At 36.0% G+C, this 20,119-nt stretch overlaps 2 protein-coding genes across 14 annotated transcripts in view; one reads left to right on the top strand and one right to left on the bottom strand.

Moving 5' to 3' along the window:
* RAPH1 (Ras association (RalGDS/AF-6) and pleckstrin homology domains 1) overlaps positions 1–20,119 on the bottom strand; it is an 84,225-nt gene that overhangs the window by 2,399 nt on the left and 61,707 nt on the right. For all 5 annotated transcript variants that reach the window (XM_073879705.1, XM_073879709.1, XM_073879712.1 and 2 more), the window contains 9 exons: positions 17,415–17,492; positions 16,805–16,964; positions 15,307–15,428; positions 14,045–14,110; positions 12,607–12,750; positions 11,435–11,545; positions 6,422–6,520; positions 5,290–5,410; positions 1,298–1,440 (listed from right to left, as the gene is read on the bottom strand). In XM_073879705.1, coding sequence (XP_073735806.1) covers positions 1,298–1,440; positions 5,290–5,410; positions 6,422–6,520; positions 11,435–11,545; positions 12,607–12,750; positions 14,045–14,110; positions 15,307–15,428; positions 16,805–16,964; positions 17,415–17,492 — 1,044 coding nt within the window. The remainder of the gene's footprint in view (positions 1–1,297; positions 1,441–5,289; positions 5,411–6,421; positions 6,521–11,434; positions 11,546–12,606; positions 12,751–14,044; positions 14,111–15,306; positions 15,429–16,804; positions 16,965–17,414; positions 17,493–20,119) is intronic.
* The window catches only part of ABI2 (abl interactor 2), a 165,721-nt gene that overhangs the window by 125,992 nt on the left and 19,610 nt on the right, over positions 1–20,119 (top strand). The gene's annotated exons all lie outside the window — the stretch shown is intronic.

Genomic DNA, 20,119 nt, shown 5'->3' with positions numbered 1-20,119 from the left:
CAGAAGAAACACAGGTGGGGTCAAGACAGACCATCGATGCTGCACAGAACGGTTTGCGCTCCAGAAACTACCATGACCAACTCTGTGGCTTCAGCACAGAGCATTCGGACCTTTATTATTATTTTTTTTCCTCTTGGCCTTTCACTTAAAATGTACATGGCTAACACTATTAAAAATTTAGTAAGGGAGCAGACTTTTCTTTAGATATCTGAATTGTGCAAATCTGCTTCTCTAGCTACACATACGGAGTTATTAGGACCAGATAGGGCTGTTTCATCCAAACTGAGTAAGTGGGAAAGGGAGACAATTATTTCTTAAAATCTGAGCCCCTGATAAGGGAGTTAAACAAACTGTCAGTGCTTTGAAAATTCAGGTCATTAGAACCGATTTTCAAATATTTCTTTCTAAGACAAAGTGTTCCACCCCGACACTGGGCTACTAATGCCTCTTGCTGAGGAGCAGTTAATATACCACATATGCAAATAAAGGAATACATTAAAGGAAACGATCCATTTAATTCTCTTTGGTGAGTGTACTTGTGTAAGTGATTCAGACCAAAAGAACAAAAAAAATCACGATGGTTACTGGGTAGAAACACAATGCTCAGGCCAGCTGTGCCACTGGCCCCTCAGTGACGGCAACAGCGTGAGCGCCTCCCGCTCAGCGGGCGAGGGCAGCTGCGACACGAGGCTGCCCTCTGAACTTCAGAGGCAGTCTGATTTGATGGCTTTCACTCGGGCTAGAGAACCTACATATTTCTAAACAGTCCTGCAATAATTATAATTCATCCTTCAGTGTCATTGAACAAGCTACCGTGCAAAGCTCAGGGATCCAAAATTTTAAGGGGATTAATCTGAATTTATGTCTTCTGCATATACTAAAATTTGAGAAAATCTCATGTGCAGAGAAATGCCAAAAAGCGTAAAAGAATAGAAGACAAAGGAAGGAGTCTGAATAGATTAATAATGAGTAACGAACCATTAACAGCTTCTCTGAAACAAAGTTAGGGTAGGGCCCTGGCACTAAATGGTGTTGCTCCATCCCAACTGATTAAGGTGAAAGGGAAGCAACCATTATTTCTTAAAAGTCTGAACCATTGATAGTCATTAAATTGCCAGTTTGAGATCTTAGGTCACTAGAGCCAATTCACAGATACTGATTTCTGAAGTGAAGTCAAAGTAAGAATACTGAAATAGGGCCAAGAAAGAGTTCTAATAAAGGAATAAAAGCAACAAACTAACCCACAGAATATCAAAGATTTTTTTTTTATATAAATTATCACCAGTGTGTTACCTACCTTGCTGGACTCTTCCAACTGAGTACCACGTTTCCAGGCTTCAGAGAAGATGGAGCTCACAATACTCTGGGAGCGGACATGTCCTGCTGGCTGAGTATCAGATACTCCACTGTCAGATTGAGTAGAATGATTTGACTGAGACTCTGTTTAAAATAGATTTTCAAAAATAGGATAAATAAAGTTGTTATTCCCACAGTACGAATATGTACATTTAGCGAGCTCTTTTACACAAGATCAGATGCTATGCAGGACTGCAACAAGTTACTTTTACTCGACTCATTTCATATAAACACAGTCTGAACTTTCCTCTAGAAAACTTTCCTTATCTTAGGGCTAATAGGAAATCTTGATTCTTTTTAAACAGTTCACCATGACAGACTGAACATTACAATGAAAGATTCGTGTAACGTTACTGGTACCCTGACAACCTTGAAGAGGTGTTCTTGCCTTGCCTGGAGGCCAGGCTACAGTGTAGCTGCTGCCGGGTGGTGCCAGTACCTGAATCCCTAGAAAACACTTCTCACTTGAGCTCAGGGTTGCTGAGAATGGTGGAGGATACACTGGATGTGTCTCTGACATTGAGGGTGAGGGACCCCAAGTAAGGTAAGATAACCATGCAGAAGGAAGCACCTAGCCCACTGGCCAACATCTGGTGGAGATTCAGGTGTTAAAGCTAGTCCTATCAATGACTCTGGGGGGGGGGTATTATGAGATTGCTTTTTAATCCAGTCCAGCCAAGTTAGCCGAAGCAATACAGAGACAACAGCCACAAACTCCTCTGGATAAAGTTAAGACATATCCTCAGGCAAAAATACAGGATAAAACCTTTGTTTTCTTCTTTCTTCATCATTCAATTGCTGAGTCTTTTTAAAGTTTTTTATTTTAATTCCAGTATAATTAACACACAGTTCTATTAGTTTCAGGTATACCGTATAGTGATTCAGCACTTCTATACAACACTTGGCGCTCACCACAGCAAGTGCGCTCCTTCCTCCCCATCACCTATCTCACCCATCCCCCCACCTCCCGTCTGGTAACCGTCAGTTCTCTCTAGTTAAGAGTCTGTTTCTTGGCTTGCCTTTCTCTCTCTTTCCTTTGCTCATTTGTTTTGTTTCTTAAATTCCACAGATGAGTGAAATCACATGGTATTTGTCTTTCTCTGACTTATTTCACTTAGCATAACATTCTCTAGCTCCATCCATGTTGTTGCAAATGGCAAGATTTCATTTTTTATGGCCGAATAATATTCCTGTGTGTGTGTGTGTGTGTGTAGGTGTATGTCTGTGTATATATATATATATATATATATATACACAAACCACATCTTTATCCATTCATCCATCTATAGACATCTGGGCTCTTTCATAGTTCCATAGCTTGGCTATTGTAAATAATGCTGCCATAAACATAGGGGGGCGTGTATCCTTTTGAACTAGTGTTTTTGTATTCTTTGAGTAAATACCCTGGGGTGTGATTCCTGGATCGTAGGGTACTTCTATTTTTAATTTTTGGAGGAACCTCCATACTGCTTTCCACAGTGGCTGCACCAATTTGTGTTCCCACCAACAGTGCATAAGGGTTCCTTTTTTTCCACATCCTCGCCAACACTTGTTTCCTGTGTATCTGCTGAGTGTTTTTTAAAAAGTTGCAACTTCACTAGCCTCCTGTATCCCTATTTAATTACTAACCAGGACAACCGCCTATAAGATAGGAGGCTGGAACATGTGAATCCTTGAGCTCTCTTCAGCATGAATGTATAAGATTTTGCAATTTATATTTAAAAATCTGCATAATACTTAACACTGTATAAGGAGGGATGATGCTGGACTAGGAAAAGGCACCACACCACTTCATAAAACGTGTGGGTAAATGCACCTGTATTAATGCTATATTAATTTAAAAAATATCATGGCATCTTTTATCTCAATCTTTCCCTTAGTTTTTCTAAAATCTTAACTTGTGACATGCTCTTACCTTGCCTTTCTCAATCCATTATCTCAAAAGTGTCTTCCTCCCCTTTAATAAACATTTATACAGAATAGTTTTAGATTTATGGAAAAGTTGCAAAGCTAGCACAGAGTTCCTACATACCTAGCACCCAATTTACCTCATTATTAACTTGCTGTATTACCATGTACATTGTCACAACTAAGGAACCAACACTGACACATTACTATTAACTACACTCCAAACTTTATTTGGATTTCACTAGTTTTTCCATAATGTCCTTTTTTTTTTTTTTGGATCCAGGATACCACATTATAGTTAGTTGTCAATGTCTCCTATGACAGTTTCTTAGGCTTTCCTTGTTTTTAATGCTCTTGACAGTTCTGAGGAGTACTGGGTCAGGTATTTTACAGAATGTCTCTCAATTTTGATTTGTCTGATGTTTTTCTCTGGATTTGACTGAGTTATGAAACTTGGAGAGGGAGACCAAGAGAGGGAAAGTGCCAATCTCATAACATTATGTAAAGGGTACATGCTATCAGTAGAACATATTACTGAAGGTACTGACCTTGATCACTTGGCTGGGGTACTGTTTGTCAGGTTTTCCCACTGTAAAGTTACTCCCCTTTCCCCACATCCAACTACCCTCTTTGGAAACAAGTCACTCTGCACAACCCACACTTGAGGGGGGAATTAAGTTCCATCTCCTTGAGGGCAAGTGTCTGCATAAACCATTTATAAATCTTCCCTACAAAAGATCTGTCTCTTCCCCATTTATTTATTTATTCAATAATGTGTATCAGTATGGACTGATGGCTGTTTACTTTATAATTTGGATTATAATCTTACACTATGTTATTCTGTTGCTCAAATTGTTTCAGCTTTGGCACCTGGACACTCTCTCAGGTTGGCTCCTGTGTCCCTTTACACAGCCCCATCACTGTGTTTTTTGAGTACTTCCATCATCCTAAGCTGCTTCAGGCTCATCTTATTCTCTGCCACAGCCCTAGTTCTTTGTTCTGGAAAATGGTATTAGAAAACCAAGATCAAGGCACTCTATTTTCACTTCTCTTTGGGTGTCACTGCTCTTATTTCTCTCAGTGGACAGCACTAAGAAATAAATGCCTACTAACCCATACACATTCTCATTTTGTTTCTACTTACTTAGAGATGAAATAGCCATACAACTTTTTAGTCAAATGATTTTTTTAAAAAAGTTCACATTTTTATTTTATTCTAAAGCAAATAGATTCTGAAAATGGTAGAACTTCCTTAAAATGTATATACGTAGCCAGGTAAAAACATTTACTGAAAGATTAATTTATATGTTATACTAATAAATAATGGGAGGGTTTTTTTTTCATTTAAATATTTCCTAGTTATTATTTCTTTCATGTGATGTCAGAACAAAAAAAGTATTTTGCTTTTAGAGGACATAGTTGTCATTCATGGGGAAATTTCCATTTTGAAGGGAAAGAAGCATTTCCATTTCCATTTTGAAGGGAAAGAAGCATTTATTTTAAGGTGTAATCATAGCATACTTGTTTAAAGGATGTGGGAATCTGAAAATAAGCACTTTTTGAGTATCACTGATTTCTTGTGAAAACTTTAGTAAGTCTGATGGCTTAAACAGTGATACTGAACTAATTCTAGTTATTTCCACTCTGCTGAAATGTCAGGAAACCTATGGGGAAGGAGGGCAGTTTCATCATGGATTTTGAGTATGCAGACTTCCTTCAAGCAACTTTTCTATCCCCAGGTATATATTAACAGTCACAGTTGTTCAGCAGTATGACTGAGTTTGAAATAAACTTTATAAATATATATAACAACACTCCTGGATTTAAAACTATATACTGGTGCTCCATACCAAATACATTTATGAACTAGCCCATGATATTGTCCCCTCTTACCACCAAAACAAAATTTTTTTTATAATTTAGACATTAGCTACAGCTCTGGTTTTAAGAACCTTGCTGAAATAACCAAAGCTGCTGTCAGTCTATAGAGATTTCTTCATATTGGCTGTCAGCATTTCGAACTACCTGGGATGCTTGAAGAACTGGATCCTGATTTAATGCTGGAGCTGGATAAGGAAGTCCAATCATAAGCCGACTCTGTCCTCTTCAGGGCTTCTTGATAGTTCATGTAGAGCTGTTTCCCGTACTAAACAGAAGGCAGTAAATGATGACAACTGAACATTATTGGGTATGATACAGATGGATGAGGTAAGAAAGGGGGATACTTTTCTGTTTACTGATTCATAGTTTGCATTAAAATTTATACCTATAGTACTTCAAAAATTATTTTTAATACCAGTAAATTACCATCAACTCTTATTTATCCTCATTTTAAGAAAGGGAGCAAGAAGTTAACACTTGATTTGTTCATTATCAATATAAAGATTTTTTTGTTATTCCTAAAGCAATTTTGATTTTATAGCTATCATAAATTTTATTTTCACTTAATGGGCATAAATATTCCTTCATGTTTTATGTGTAATCCTCTTCAAGGTGTCCTTAAAATTTTTTTCAAAGACTTTTTTTTAGAGCAGTTTTAGGTTCACAGCAAAACTGAGAGGAAGGTAAAGAAACTCCCCATATGCCCCCTGCCACTATCCGTGCACAATCTCTCATTTATCAATATTCTCCAACAGAGGGTACATTTGTTTCAATCAATGAACCTACATTAACACATAATAATCAAAGTCCACAGTTTACCTTAGGTTCACTCTTGGTGTTATACATTCTGTGGGTCTGGAGAAATGCATAATGACATGTATTCACCATTACAGCATCACACCAAGTATGAATATTTTCACGGCCCTAAAAATCCTGTGTCCTGCTTATTTATCCCCCTCTTCCCAACCTGAGGCGATTTAATTCTCAAAAAATTTCTTTTACTTAGGCTAAACTCTGCTGTATAAGAATCATATAATGTGTTCGTCAGAGCCAAAATAAATCACTCGGATGCTACACAAGCTTTTACCAGCAGTATTATTCCATGGATACCAACTGTTAAATGTTTATCCCCTAAGACATTTAAAAAACAAAACTTAGGCCTCAGGAAACACTGACAAAATCATAAACATGAAATGATTAGAATAACTGTCATGACAATCAAAACCATATCATGAAACACCTCATTATTCTATCAAACCAAAACAGAACACCCTACCTTTGCAATGCGGATACCATTGACCCACTGATGCAGGGTCCTCACATCATCACAACAAAGGTACTTGATGTACTGAGATTTCTTCTGGATCTGTGGGTGCTGCAAGATTAAAGGCAAAGTCCAATTCAGTACCCTGAAGAACTAAAGAAAAACTACCAAAGTTTAAACAGACCCTGACAAGTTACAGGTCATCAGAGTTACAGCCAAAAATAATTTGTACCTCTTATATGGCCATAAGGCCAAATAACATGGCCCATAAGTATTTTTACAAAATAAACTACAAAGCAAGGCCCCTGGATGGTTCAGTTGGTTTAGCAGCCGACTCCTGATTTTGGCTCAGGTCATGATCTCAAGGTTGTGAGATCAAGCCCCTGCTTAGGATTCTCTCTTTCTCTCCCTTTCCCTCTGTCCCTCCCCCCCTGCTCTCTCCCTAATAAATAAATTAAAAAAAAAAACTACAAAGAAACGTGTTAAATTTTAGGTCAAGATATGCAAGTTAAAAAATACCTTTATAGCACAGCAGATCCCCAAATACCCCTTCTGTATTTCAGAGAAACATAGTCCATTGAGGTTAACAAACTCAACAGAACTCATCTATAAGACTGTGAAAAGGGAAGATTTTGATTTCACTTTAAGCCCACTGGAATCAGGAATTCAGAAGACTCCAAACAAGAGGGTGTTTGGTAAAGCTTCTAGTGCTTCTGTGGAGGTGTACCGGTGAGTGGGGTGGGTGAGTGCAGGGCACAGCACCTGGAACATGAGTGGGCGCTCACACCTGGTGCAGTGGTGCCCCCTGTTGTGGACTAAGCACTGCTCTGCACCCTATCTGCCCACAGCACATGCCCTCCAGGGAATGAGCAGCTTTTCAACGGCATCATCAGATTCAGTTTTCACTTTTCAGCTGCAGTTTGGATGGGAGGTGATTCACTAGACCAGCTATACAATGCAAGTGCTAGAACAGACTTAAGGTATTTTAACTCTACTGGGCCATAACCACTACTTCCCTGGAAAGAAAAACCCTAAATCACACTTGGTTCTGAATGTAATAGTTGTTAATTATTACTTCTCTTTTCAGTTATTCTGAAAAAATTTTTTTAAATGGCTACATTTTACCTGGGGAAATATTTAAGATTATGTTAAATTATAAGAGGCTTTAAAGATTCTCTAACCATATTTGTTGTGGAAATCCAGGAGATCAATAAAATAAGCAACTGGGTAAGTTCTCAATGCTGCAGAAATAGATGACCACCCATATAAGTTATGTATCTGCATTGTTAGAGATCAATCTTGGGGCACCTGGGTGGCTCAGTTGGTTAAGCATCAGACTCTTGATTTTGGCTCAGGTCATGATCTCAGGGTTGTGAGACTGAGCCCTGAGTCAGGCTCCACACTGTGCATGGAGCCTGCTTAAGATTCTCTCTCTCCCTCTGCCCCTCCGACCACGCTACTCACTCTCGCATGTGCTCTCTCTTTAAAAAAAAAAAAGGTCAATCTCTCTGGTCTACAACGGGAGAAATTTAAATCCATTTATTCTATTCTATACATTGCTATTAGAGCTCAGCTCCTATAATAAAACATTTAATACCAAAACCAATTTAGTTACTAAAGGCTAGAGTGAAAGTTTTAAACAATAAATCATCAACAAAAAGAGGCTGGCAAATGGCATGGATGGAACTAGAGGGTATTATGCTAAGCAAAATAGAGAATGACAAATACCATTTCACTCATACGTGGAAATTTTTTTTTAAAGATTTTTATTTATTTATTTGGGAGAGAATGAGAAAGAGAGAGAGAACACATGAGAGGGGGAGGGTCAGAGGGAGAAGCAGACTCCCTGCTGAGCAGGGAGCCCGATGTGGGACTCGATCCCAGGACCCTAGGATCATAATTAATTTTGGCTGTAACACACACTGCTGGTTGCCTTCCCCACACCTATTCCCTCTTCCTTACTTCTTTTCTTAAAGAGCCCCAATTTTTTTGGATGTCCGTCGACCTGTTATGTCAGGGTGTGAATTCTAACTAGGCTAAGCCAAAAACACTGGAATAAACTTAACCAAGGAGGTGAAAGACCATACTCCAAAAACTATACAATACTGATGAAAGAAATGGAGGTTAACACAAGAAATGGAAAGACAGTCCCTGCTCATGGATTGGAAGAACAGGTATTAAAATGCTCATACTACCCAAAGCAATCTATAGCTTTAATGAAATCCCTACCAAAATACTAATAGCATTTTTCACACAACTAGAATAAATAATACTAAAATTTGTGTGAAACCAAAAAAGATCCCAAATAGCCAAAGCAGTCTTGAAAAAGAACAAAGTTGGAGATATCATAATCCCAGATTTGAAGATATACTACAAAGCTGTAACCATCAAAACAGTATGGTACTGGCACAAAAAAAGACACACAGATCACTGGAACAGAATGGAGAGCTCAGAAATAAACCCATGCATATATGGCCAATTAATCTGTGCCAAAAAAGGCAAGAATATACAATGGGGAAAAGATGGTCTCTCTTCAACAAATGATGCTTGCTGGAAAAACTGGACAGCTACATGTAAAAGAATGAAACTGGGCCACTTTCTTACACCATCCACAAAAATAACTCAAAATGGATTAAAGACCTAAATGGGAGACTTAAAACCATAAAACTCCTAAAAAGAAAATACAGGCAATAATCTCTTGGACATTGACTCTACAACATATTTTTGAATTGTGTCTCCTCAGGCAAGGAGAAATAAAAGAAAAAATAAACTATTGGGACTACGTCAATATAAAAAGCTTTTGCACAGCAAAGGAAATCATCAGCAAAACAAAAAGGCAACCTACTGAATGGGAGAAGATATTTGCCAGCGATGTGTCCATTAAGGGGTTAATATCCAAAATATATAAAGAACTTTACAACTCAATCCCCCAAAAATACTGTGATCAAAAAATGAGCAGAGGATCTAAACAGAATTTTTCCAAAGAAGACATATAGATGGCCAACAGACAGATGAGAAGATTACTTGTCATCAGGGAAATGCAATTAAAACCACAATGAGATATTACTTTACACTTGTCAGAATGGCTAAAATGAAAAACAAAAGAAATAACAAGTGTGGGTGAGGACATAGAGAAAAAGGAACCCTTGTGCACTGCTGGTAGGAATGCAAGCTGGTGCAGCCAACTGTGCTAAACAGTATGGAAGATCCCCCCCCGCCCCAAATTAAAAATTACCATATGATCCAGTAATTCCACTATTGGGTATTTACCCAAAGAAAAGAAAAACACTAATTCAAAAAGATACATGCACACTTATGTTTACTGTAGCATTATTTACAACAGCCAAATTGTGGAAACAACTCAAATGTCCGACAGATGAATGGATAAAGATGTGGTGTGTATACACATACACACACACACACACACACACACACACACACACACACACACACTAGAGTATTAGCCATTAAAAAAAAGGTGGGGGGGAATCTTGCCATTTGCAACAACAGACTGACCTAGAGTATATAATTTTAAGTGATATAAGTCAGTAAGAAAGACAAATATCGTATGATTTCATTCATCTGTGAAATTTAAGAAACAAAGCAAATGAACAAAGGAAAAAAAAAGACAAAAAACTAGACTCAAATACAAAGAACTGGTGACTAGCACGGACAGGGTCGGGGGGGTGCGTGAAATAAAAGAGATGAAGCGTACACATTTATCTTGATGAGCAATGTATAAATTGTGTGAATCATTACATTATATACCCGAAACTACTATAATACTATGTTAATTATGCTTCAATTTAAAAAATAATTTAAAAAAAAAGTGGGCATGTACTCAGGCCAATGACTCTCAAGAGGAGGACTCAGGAGGTAGCTCCTGGGAAATATTTCCTCCCACTTGAGAGAGACAAGTACGGGGAGAAATAGTCCCTCTTCTTCTGCTGGAAAGAGACAAATATAGGGAGAAACAGCCATCTTCTGCTGGATTTTGCTAAATCCATTGCATGGATCCATCCTCCATGTGATGCCTACAACTTCAGTGGTCATCTGTAACTGTGAGGTGAGCCAGCCTGAGGATAAGTTGATATGCAGAAGATGGAAGAACAGGGAAAGAAGGAAAGAATTTCGGTTCTTATGGACAACTCTGAACCACTGAAACAACCAACTCTTGCTGTCTTCATGTTATGAGGATCCCCCCCAAATAACTTTCATATATATTGATGTCTACTGATATTTACCATCTAAGAAGATTAAAACTAAGAAAAATTTAAAATATGAGAATATACAAGTATTTGTTCCACTACACAAGAGAGCAAAGATATCATCATATCATGTAATCTCTTAGAAAACTCCCTTAGACGTTTATGAGAGAATGAGAGTGTAAGATGCAAATAACATCTCAGCATTACTGGAATAATAATTTTGACTCACAGACGCCTTGACAGAGTTTCAGGGACTCCCAGGGGAGCTTGGACTTCATTTTCAAAACTGCCAGATTAAGCTACTTCGTAATGACTTTTAGAAAATTATTTGCTGCTGTAACCTAGAGGATATAGTGGTATTCTCCAAAAAAGGTTTATTTAATAAAGGGGCACCATTACAATGGTATTTTTATTTTTATCAGAGCAATCAAAAACTCCACCCAAAACCCCAAACCCAACTGATAACTCTCAGAGAAAAGCAAAATCAAACAATGATATAAACATATAGACCTAAGTAGTTACCAAGAGGTGACTAAAATAGAGCCAATGAGAAAAACTTAATCATCTCCATAATTATCTTGAATTTTAAAATGTTGTCTTTAACAGTAGCATCAATCTAATTAGGGCTATGTAGCTAGAGGTCAGCTGTGGTGCAAGCACATACTTCTTTTCCTTACCATTCTTCACCATTCCTTTAAAAGCCTATAGGAAAAGCAAAAACAGTATACTTGATAGAGATACAAACCATTCTAAAATGTCCAATAACTCACTCTATGTCTAACATCAATTAAAATTCCTAAAAAGGGAATGTGTTTACCTTTAGCACCAGACAATAATCTGTAGGTGCTTTGTATTTGTTCCGGTAGTCCTGTCCATAATAAACATTGACATGATCCAGTTGGAGAAAGCATACCAGTTCCCGAGAGACCTAAGATAAAAACACCAAAAAGACTGACTTAACAATAATGTATAAACAAGCAAATACCATACCTGGTAATAGTTTCTAGTTGAGAATAAAAACTTTACAAAGTGGAAACCAATCTATTTTGCAGTTGACAAGACAGTGACATTCTCAATGTTCCTTCTTTAACCCAGGATACAACAAAAAAGCAGTCCATTTCTGTCTGCCATTCACAATGAACACAGACTTGCTTGGAAAGGGTGGCATTTTAAGGAGACTTTAAATATAATACAGCATATCAAATATAGTATATAGTAGAGCTCTGGAAAAAAACATCATGTAGTTTGGTGCTCATAATGCGTATCTCAAGTACAATGATTCTCAAGTCAGGGTTTCCTCACCTTAAATAGAGGAAACAAAATATGCCTCTCGGGAGGGTGGTAAAGCCTAGATGAGAGGATGCTGTAAGGAGTTTAAAATAGTGAGGGCCCCCACTAAGCACAAAAGTGGCAGCTACCAAGGGGACCCTCAGCAGGAGCATATTATCCAAGAAAGGCTGAAATACCTATAATCCCAGAAAGCTATTCTCCCCAAACAATAACAAGCAAAAACTACTCTGACAGAAGTTCTGAAAATAATAAATAAAAGTATGACTTCAAATGTGGCAAGAGAACTGAAATGGGCCCAATGAATGACCAGAGAGTGAACATGTCCAGGTTTCTTCTTCTTTATAATAGATCAATAAACAAAGCAAAGCAATATTCTGTGTGTCCTACAACAGCTGAAACAAGGGACGCCTGGGTGGCTCAGTTGGTTAAGCAGCTGCCTTTGGCTCAGGTCATGATCCCAGGGTCCTGGGATCAAGTCCCACATAGGGCTCCTTGCTCAGCAGGGAGCCTGCTTCTCCCTCTGCCTGCTGCTCCCCCTGCTTGTGCTCTTTCTCTCTTACTCTATGACAAATAAATAAAATCTTTAAAAAACAAAAAAAGAGTTGAAACAAATCAGAGCCTGGATTCACCTTGTCAGCATACTTACTACAAATTAACTGTCATAATGAGGAAGCTCAAAAGTCAGCAGAGGGGACACACCTTTGCTTTTCCTTTAGGGACATAGTAGATACCAGATGCTCGCAAGAGAAAATAACGCTTTTTCCAGGACTTTTTGCCATCATCTTTCAACCACAGGACTCCTTCAATTTCTGGTACAGTTACAGAACTTCCACAAAAACATTCCTAAAATAAGAAGATGATTTGGAAAGATGTGATCTTTGGATTCTCAGAACAAAATTGTGTTTACTCCTGTGAAGTTCATACTATAATTATACCAAAATGGCTTTGGTATTAAGGCCACACTGCTAATATTACCTCAATTAGAACTTTGTATTCTAAACATATAGATTCATTTTGAAACTACTATGGCAATCCCTATGAACTTTTACCTAACATTGTTTTGAAGAATCTAAATTGAATTGTCAACTGAGCTGCATACAACAGGATTTAAATGCATCTGTACAGCATAGTTAACACTAAATTTAGTAAAAGTGTCAGTTAACGTAAGCATTAGACTTTATTTTTCTCCAAATTAACAACACATTTAGATTAGCTGTCAAACCAAATTTGTTTTAAAAAGCAACATGCTAAGTGAGTAAATACTCACAATTTAAAAACTATCAATTTATATGATTCTAAAACAAAGAGGACATTTATTTTTTAAATATTTAAAACTAGGTTGAAAGGAATGTAAACAAACTCAAAATTATGAATTCTAATGTCTGTACTTAGATAAAAATGTAATTAAAAAATCAATCATGTATTTGGCAAGAGAAAAATAGAAATCCTCACTAAATGTTAACATAGGACATTTTGAGCCTAAATTAACTTCTCTCTTAATTACAAAGAGGATTTTTAATTGTAGCTATTATCACTACGAAAAGCTGAGTGATGATCTTCATCTTCCTGCCTTATTGCTAAGAATTTATTCTGGTTTTCAAACATACTAACTTCTTTGATTTTAGTTCTCTAAAATCAGCAAAGGCCAAAAACCTAAAAACTGAATTATGTTTGAATTTATTTTATTAAAATAAGGGGATGTGTGTGTGTGTGTGTGTGTGTGTGTGTGTGTAAAATGATCATAATTTTTTTAATTGAGTTAAAGCTAAGGCTTGAAATATTTTGTAAATAACCAGTATATTCAAATTTCTCTCTAGGTGAGCAGATAAAGCACCACAATCATGTCCTTCATTGAGCAGCCTATTTCCCCACTTGTCTGCTCCTAAAAGCTCATAACTCCTTTTAGTCCACTAATATATTACTTGGCAAAATAACAGTTTTTAAGAGGTTCTTCAGTGGCCTAACATTCACACAGCTGAACTCTCCCCCTCAGGCTATGGAGGAATATAGGCTTCTCTAGTTACAAGTGTAATTATGAATATATAGCACTGACATACTTGACTTCAAAAAAGGTGCTTAATATTTTAATACTGTAATGTGCAGGAAAAAAGGGGGTGGGGGGAGTGAAGAGTCATACCTCTAATAGCACTTCTTTGTTTCTATCTGCCATCTCAGCGGTTTCCTTTTTCCCCAGAAGGTAATTCTGGAAAAATAAATAAATGAAAGTTAAAGATAAACCCACCCTATTATTCCCTTGGCACAGGTGCATATATGATTTCTTCTAGAGATATAGCAACTGTGTCTGCCTGTATAGAATGACAGGAATACTGCTTTGAACATTAACTTGTGCCTGAGCATCATTGCTAAAATGCTTAATGCTGGCCTTCTCCTTACTTTAGCCATTATCTTGAAATATTTCATAAACTGCCCTCCCCCAAATCCTGGGATGATACCACATCCAACAGCTGACAAATGTTATGTACAACTAATGAAAGGACCTGAAAGGTTTACAAATTAAGTACAATGAGTAAGGTAAATTTCCTTAAAATATGCTAAGCTTAACTGACCCAGATGCAGAAAATTTATGTTCTGGCTTTGAAAGAAGAAATCCAATTCTCTGACATTATCATAATATCACTTGCCTCAACTAAAATCTGAATTCTATTAGCCTTATAAAAAACTTTTTTGCAATCACCTATAAAAAAATCTATTGGTATTCCCAAATGTGTATTATTCACTAAAAATATCCAGTAAAGATGTGTCATGATTAAGCTGTCTGAAGGATATTTAATACTTTTAACACTACTCTTTTTCATTACTACTTCTTCTCTCACCTACTGATTTTTATAAAATATTTGTGTATTACGAATTATTAACTCAAACATTATTCTGGAATAAACAAAGATGCCAAATAAATCAAGGTAACATATATTAAAAGTGGAACCATTTATAATCAAGGTTATTGAAATTAAAAAAAAATATTAAAGTGTCAACTGGATAAATGGAGAAAGTAGAGAACTTAAATATGTAAGTACTCTTCTTTGATGGAAGAGAAGCTCACCAAGTAAATAGCTGAATTCAACAGCTCTGGATTACAAAAAGCAGAAACCTGGTAACTCCCTGGAGTTACTTCTGCTGCCCCAAGGGCTCACTCCATCTGGCTCTGGGTGACTGGTAATCTCTTTGAGGCCTGACACCTGGGCCCCAGAGGACTTTCCACCTCAGTGGAAGTAGTAAATGGAAGCAGTTACTACTCCCATAGTAAATGCTCCCACGGGGTTTTGCAATCACAATGCTCCAACCAGGTGGTTGCCAGTTTTTTTAGCTCTATTAACTTAAAAGTAATAGAATAATATGAACATTTAGAAATCATGATCTCTGTAAGATATTTGGCCTCACCTGTGGGTTTTTGAAAAGTGCATATTTTTCTATACGTTCCATAAATACAAGCTTGTTTTGGCTATCTCTTGTCCAATTAAGAAGATTTTCAACCAAGTTTTCGTGGTCTTCAAAGATTCTCTCTGTCCCAAGATAAAATATCAGTACTTTGTTAGTATTCATCAGAACTGCATCAAAGACATGAAACCTTGTGAAGTAATTCCAAGCAGAACCACAGAATTTTACTTGACATTATAGCTCTTGGCCCTTAGAAATGATCTAGTCTTCCCTCTATTTTCAAATAAGGAAACATGCCCACTGTGTCAACTGACTTCAGCAAAGTCACACAACTGCTACATGGAAGAATTAGGACTAAAATCTAGGTCTTCTGTTAGGTTTTCCTCAGCCTTCAGCCTTTTCCCATCCACCCTTGAAAAAACAAAAACCAGGGGTGCCTGGGTGGCTCAGCCAGTTAAGCATCTGCCTTCAGCTCAGGTCATGGTCTCAGCTCCTGGGATCGAGCCCCTCCCTCCAGCTCCCTGCTCAGCGGAAAGTCTGCTTCTTCTCCCTCTCCCCCAGCTCATGCTCTTTCTCTCTCTCTCTAAAAAAAAAAAAAAAAAAGACTGTAGCCAATTACATAAAAGGTAGTAGAGAAATATTATATATATGGGTCTTTAACCTACAGCCACGGACATATTCCAAAAATTAGTATCCAGACATTTTCTGTGTATCATGATGCCACATCTATGAACTCAAACCTTTCTAATTCTCTAAGAATAATTATGAGTATTATTAGAATACCTTTTATACACGTTAATAAACTAATAACTTATGTTTAGGGGGCTATGTTTGTGCGTTCTGACAAAAGGGTTATCAAATTTTTATTTCTCTGGAAACCAAGATGAAATATTTAAATCGGTACTAAGAGAAATGCAAATACTTTTTAAATTAAAATATAAAGTTAAAATTGATTACTGATTAAATAATACCTAATAAAATAACAGTTGCCCGGTGCTATAATCACACAACAGTATAAAAAGAAAACTTTTTTTAGAGTCAATGATGGCGTTAAAAATTAGGAATTTTTAAAATTAGAAAACACCACACTAAACTATAAATCATAGGAAATTAAGATTTAGTACATCTAGCTAAAAATAAAAAAGATAAGGCTTCACGTTTTCCCTAAAAGTCAAATGCTGGTATAAGAAATTCAGAACAAATATGAATAAATAGAATGGTCTTAGTAAATGTGTCTGTGTATGCAGTTATTTGAAGGGAAAAAGTATCTTGTTACTTAAAAAAAAAACAAACAGTTTTAGCCATAAGACGATCTGAAGTGAACTGGGAATGATCTTGTATCCAAAGCAATCTCAAAATACTTGGAGGAAAAAAAAGATAACGTAAAAAGCTAAGGCTATATATAGGAAAAAAAAAGATGACTCAAAGTGCTTTAGTTAACATGAAAACGGTTAGGATTGCATAGAAATTAAAAAGTAAATAAAGCAATTAGATTACTAACCCATTTGTAATTCAGAGATGGTTTCTACCAGCGACCAGTCTAAACTATAACCGCAGTGGGATTTGTCCATTAGGTTATCCAGCACTTGTCTCACTGTCTGCCTCTCATCCACCATCATTGTTTTAGAACTATCATCAGACATGTGGACTCTAATCACCAACTATAACAGGTAAAAAGGAAATTAAATACAAACCAAAATGAGGCATTCTAGAAATTTCTTCCACTATCAAGTCATCTTCTGAGTAATGTTGTTCTTAGTTAAATATAAATTAAAACACAAAAAATGACTATTATGCAAGAAGGATATTCTAAAATTAGGTATCAACCTACCTAAACAAATTGAAAGCATTTTTAAAATTATAATAACAGATAAGATTATAATAAGACTATTTTGTTTTACTCTTTTAGGAAAATTTAAAACAGAAAGTTATTTCTTTATAATAACATTTTATCTATAAAAAACATATATGAAAAATATATTAGGAAGAAATATCCCTCTACCTCTCTGTATCTTTAAGGTATGTTATATAAACAAGGGAATTCTTTATAAATCTGATAGAAAAAAACTGATAAAAAAAAATCCCAAATGAAGAAAAAGCCCAAATATCACCTTTTTCACTTGTGCCTCTTTAATTTTCTCCAGGGCAACTCTGATCTTCTCAGCTTTCAATTTTGCTGCCTGTTCTTCCTGTGAACACAAAGCACTGCAGATAAACTAATGCTAAAATAATGAAAATTTTTGAACTCTTTTTATCTTAAGGATGTTGCCAGTATTGAATTTCAGTAAGAATATAACTTCACATACTTATATAGAGCACATTTAAAAAATAACCCTGTTAACAAAGTGAGAACAGACATAGTACACAAAGGAACAGTTTTAAGATGCACACTTTAAGATCTCTTATATTAAGAGACCAGATTCCATCTTCCATCTTCTAGAGAAAAAGAAATCTGTGATATAGCAAATTAATGAGTTTGATTCTGTCAATCTGAAGCAGATGAATTTCAGACAGAAGAAACAGGAGTGTATAATGGGCTCTGTGCTGGCCTGCCAGTTTGCCATACCTGCACAGTCCCTTGACTCTGAATTTATACCCGCCTCCGAAGTATGGGCAATCTTTTGCATACTAATGTTTTGTTCTGTTATACTGAAAATGTATCATTACCATAAAACAGCAAAAAACAGTACCTATTTCTTTGCAACCACATAAAAATCCTTAATAAAAAATATAGGCATGTTCTCATCAATATACCAATGCAAACAAAGGAGGATGCATTATACTCTAGGTTTCATTCTGTTTTGCAAAGTACACAATATAATCAATGTCTCATGTTAGTAAACTCAAATTTGTTTCTATTAATTCACTGATGAAATTCTTAAAATGCTAAATATAATTTTCCAAATATTTAATTTCTAGTGACTTCTTTATAAAATTTAATTATAAGTAGTAATAAAATTATCAAGAACTATAATTATAGTCACACCATTTATTTTTTCCTAAAATAACATATAGTATTGTAATATAGGTACTTACCTGTACTTTCCAGCAATAGGCCATTGTACACTGTAGCCTTAATCTCCAGTTGAAAAAAACTCATGTAAGTAAACCTTCGCTTTTTATGAAGGATTACTTTCTAACTCTAAGCTTTTGATTACTCTGGAAAATATCTAAGGAAAATATACACTGCCATCTTATATATTCCTATATTTAATATAAGACTTAAAACAAAAGAAAGACCTAGTTATATCAGCCAATTTTATCTGCTCTGGATTATGATTAAAAACCATCCATTTCATTCTCTAGGCTATCTTCCCTCATTTCAAGCTTAGTAGTTACTACTCTGTAGAACAGAGAAAACAGTAGTTAGAGAAGACAGTGGGTTTGTTTGCCAGAAATCGGATCCTTTTCAATGAAAGGAGCCAGTGAATTAACATAATAACCAAGGTGTGGAAATACTATCTGTAAACCCAATTAGAGAACAAGGAACTTTATTTTAACAATGAAGGGGGTAAGATAAGACTTGATTCTTAGACTATTATATAGACATTTGATTATAAGATCAAATCATTGTGTCCCTGCCTTTATGCAAATAAACATAATTATAAAATATGTTGCCTAAGTAATTTTTTTATTTTAATAAGTTATTTTTTTCTTTTTAATGCAGGCTATACAATGAGAAAACTACACTACTGTCATTAAAACTCTCAGTTTCTGGAATAATGTGTCTTAGATAAACAAATCATTGTTAGTTAAATTACCAAACCTTGTGTTTTTGATGAGTATAGCACATACTCTAGAAAGGAATTTTGAATACTACCATTTCCCAGTGGTTTCATGAAACCAGCTGGCAGGTTTTTTTGGAAGAGAAAGAGGGAAGCAGGAACTTTATGAATGTTTTCTCAATGGGATAATGATCTTCTGTTTCTCATGGCTCATTTGCTGCATCTTTGTATTAGTATGAATGACTGTTACAGAGAGGAAAAATTTACCAAGGCATATTTTCAAGTTTTACTTCATGTCTCTGAAAAGCAAATTTAAAAATCTCAAAGTCTGATAAGGAAAGACTGATACATAAAATCAATGCTTTGTGTATTTGGAATATAAACATGAACTTCTAAAAGGCCAAATTCTTTTATAACATTATAATTATTCTGCAGAAGTTAAAAAAAAACTGAAGAAAATGAACAATCCAGTAAAAAAATGGGTGTTCTAAAAGACATGAACAGACAACTCACCAAAGAAGATACACAGATAGCAAATAAGCCCATGAAAAGATGCTCAATATCATATGTCTTTAGGGAACACCAAATTAAAACGAGATTATCACTATACAGCCTATTAAAATGGCCAAAATCCAAAGCACTGAAAACATCAAATGCTGGTGAAGTAGAGGATCAACAAGAACTCACATACATTGCTGGTGGGAATGCAAAATAGTAGAGCCACTTTGGAAGATAGTGTGGTGGGTTCTTATAAAACTAAACATGCTCTTACAATATGATCCGGTAATGCTCCTTAGTATCTACCCAAATCTCATTTGGGTAGATACTAAGGAGCATTACCTCCATCCAAAAATCTACACCCAGCTGCTTCTAGCAGCATTATTTATTTATTTATATTTTTATTAGCAGCATTATTTATAATTGCTAAAACTTAGAAGGAACCCAGATAGCCTTCAGTAGGTGAATGGGTAAACTGTGCTACATCCAGCCAATGGAATATTACTCAGGGCTAAAAAGAAATGACCAAGCCATGCAAAGACATTGAGGAAACTTAAATGCATATTACTAAGTGAATGAAGCCAATCTGAAAA

This window comes from Callorhinus ursinus, unplaced genomic scaffold, assembly GCF_003265705.2.
Source record: "Callorhinus ursinus isolate GAN/ISIS: 27379988/994484 unplaced genomic scaffold, GSC_fseal_2.0 scaffold2, whole genome shotgun sequence".
Taxonomy (NCBI): Eukaryota; Metazoa; Chordata; class Mammalia; order Carnivora; family Otariidae; genus Callorhinus; species Callorhinus ursinus.
Note: the sequence above shows the minus strand (reverse complement) of the source record. Positions and strands in the feature narration are given on the sequence as shown.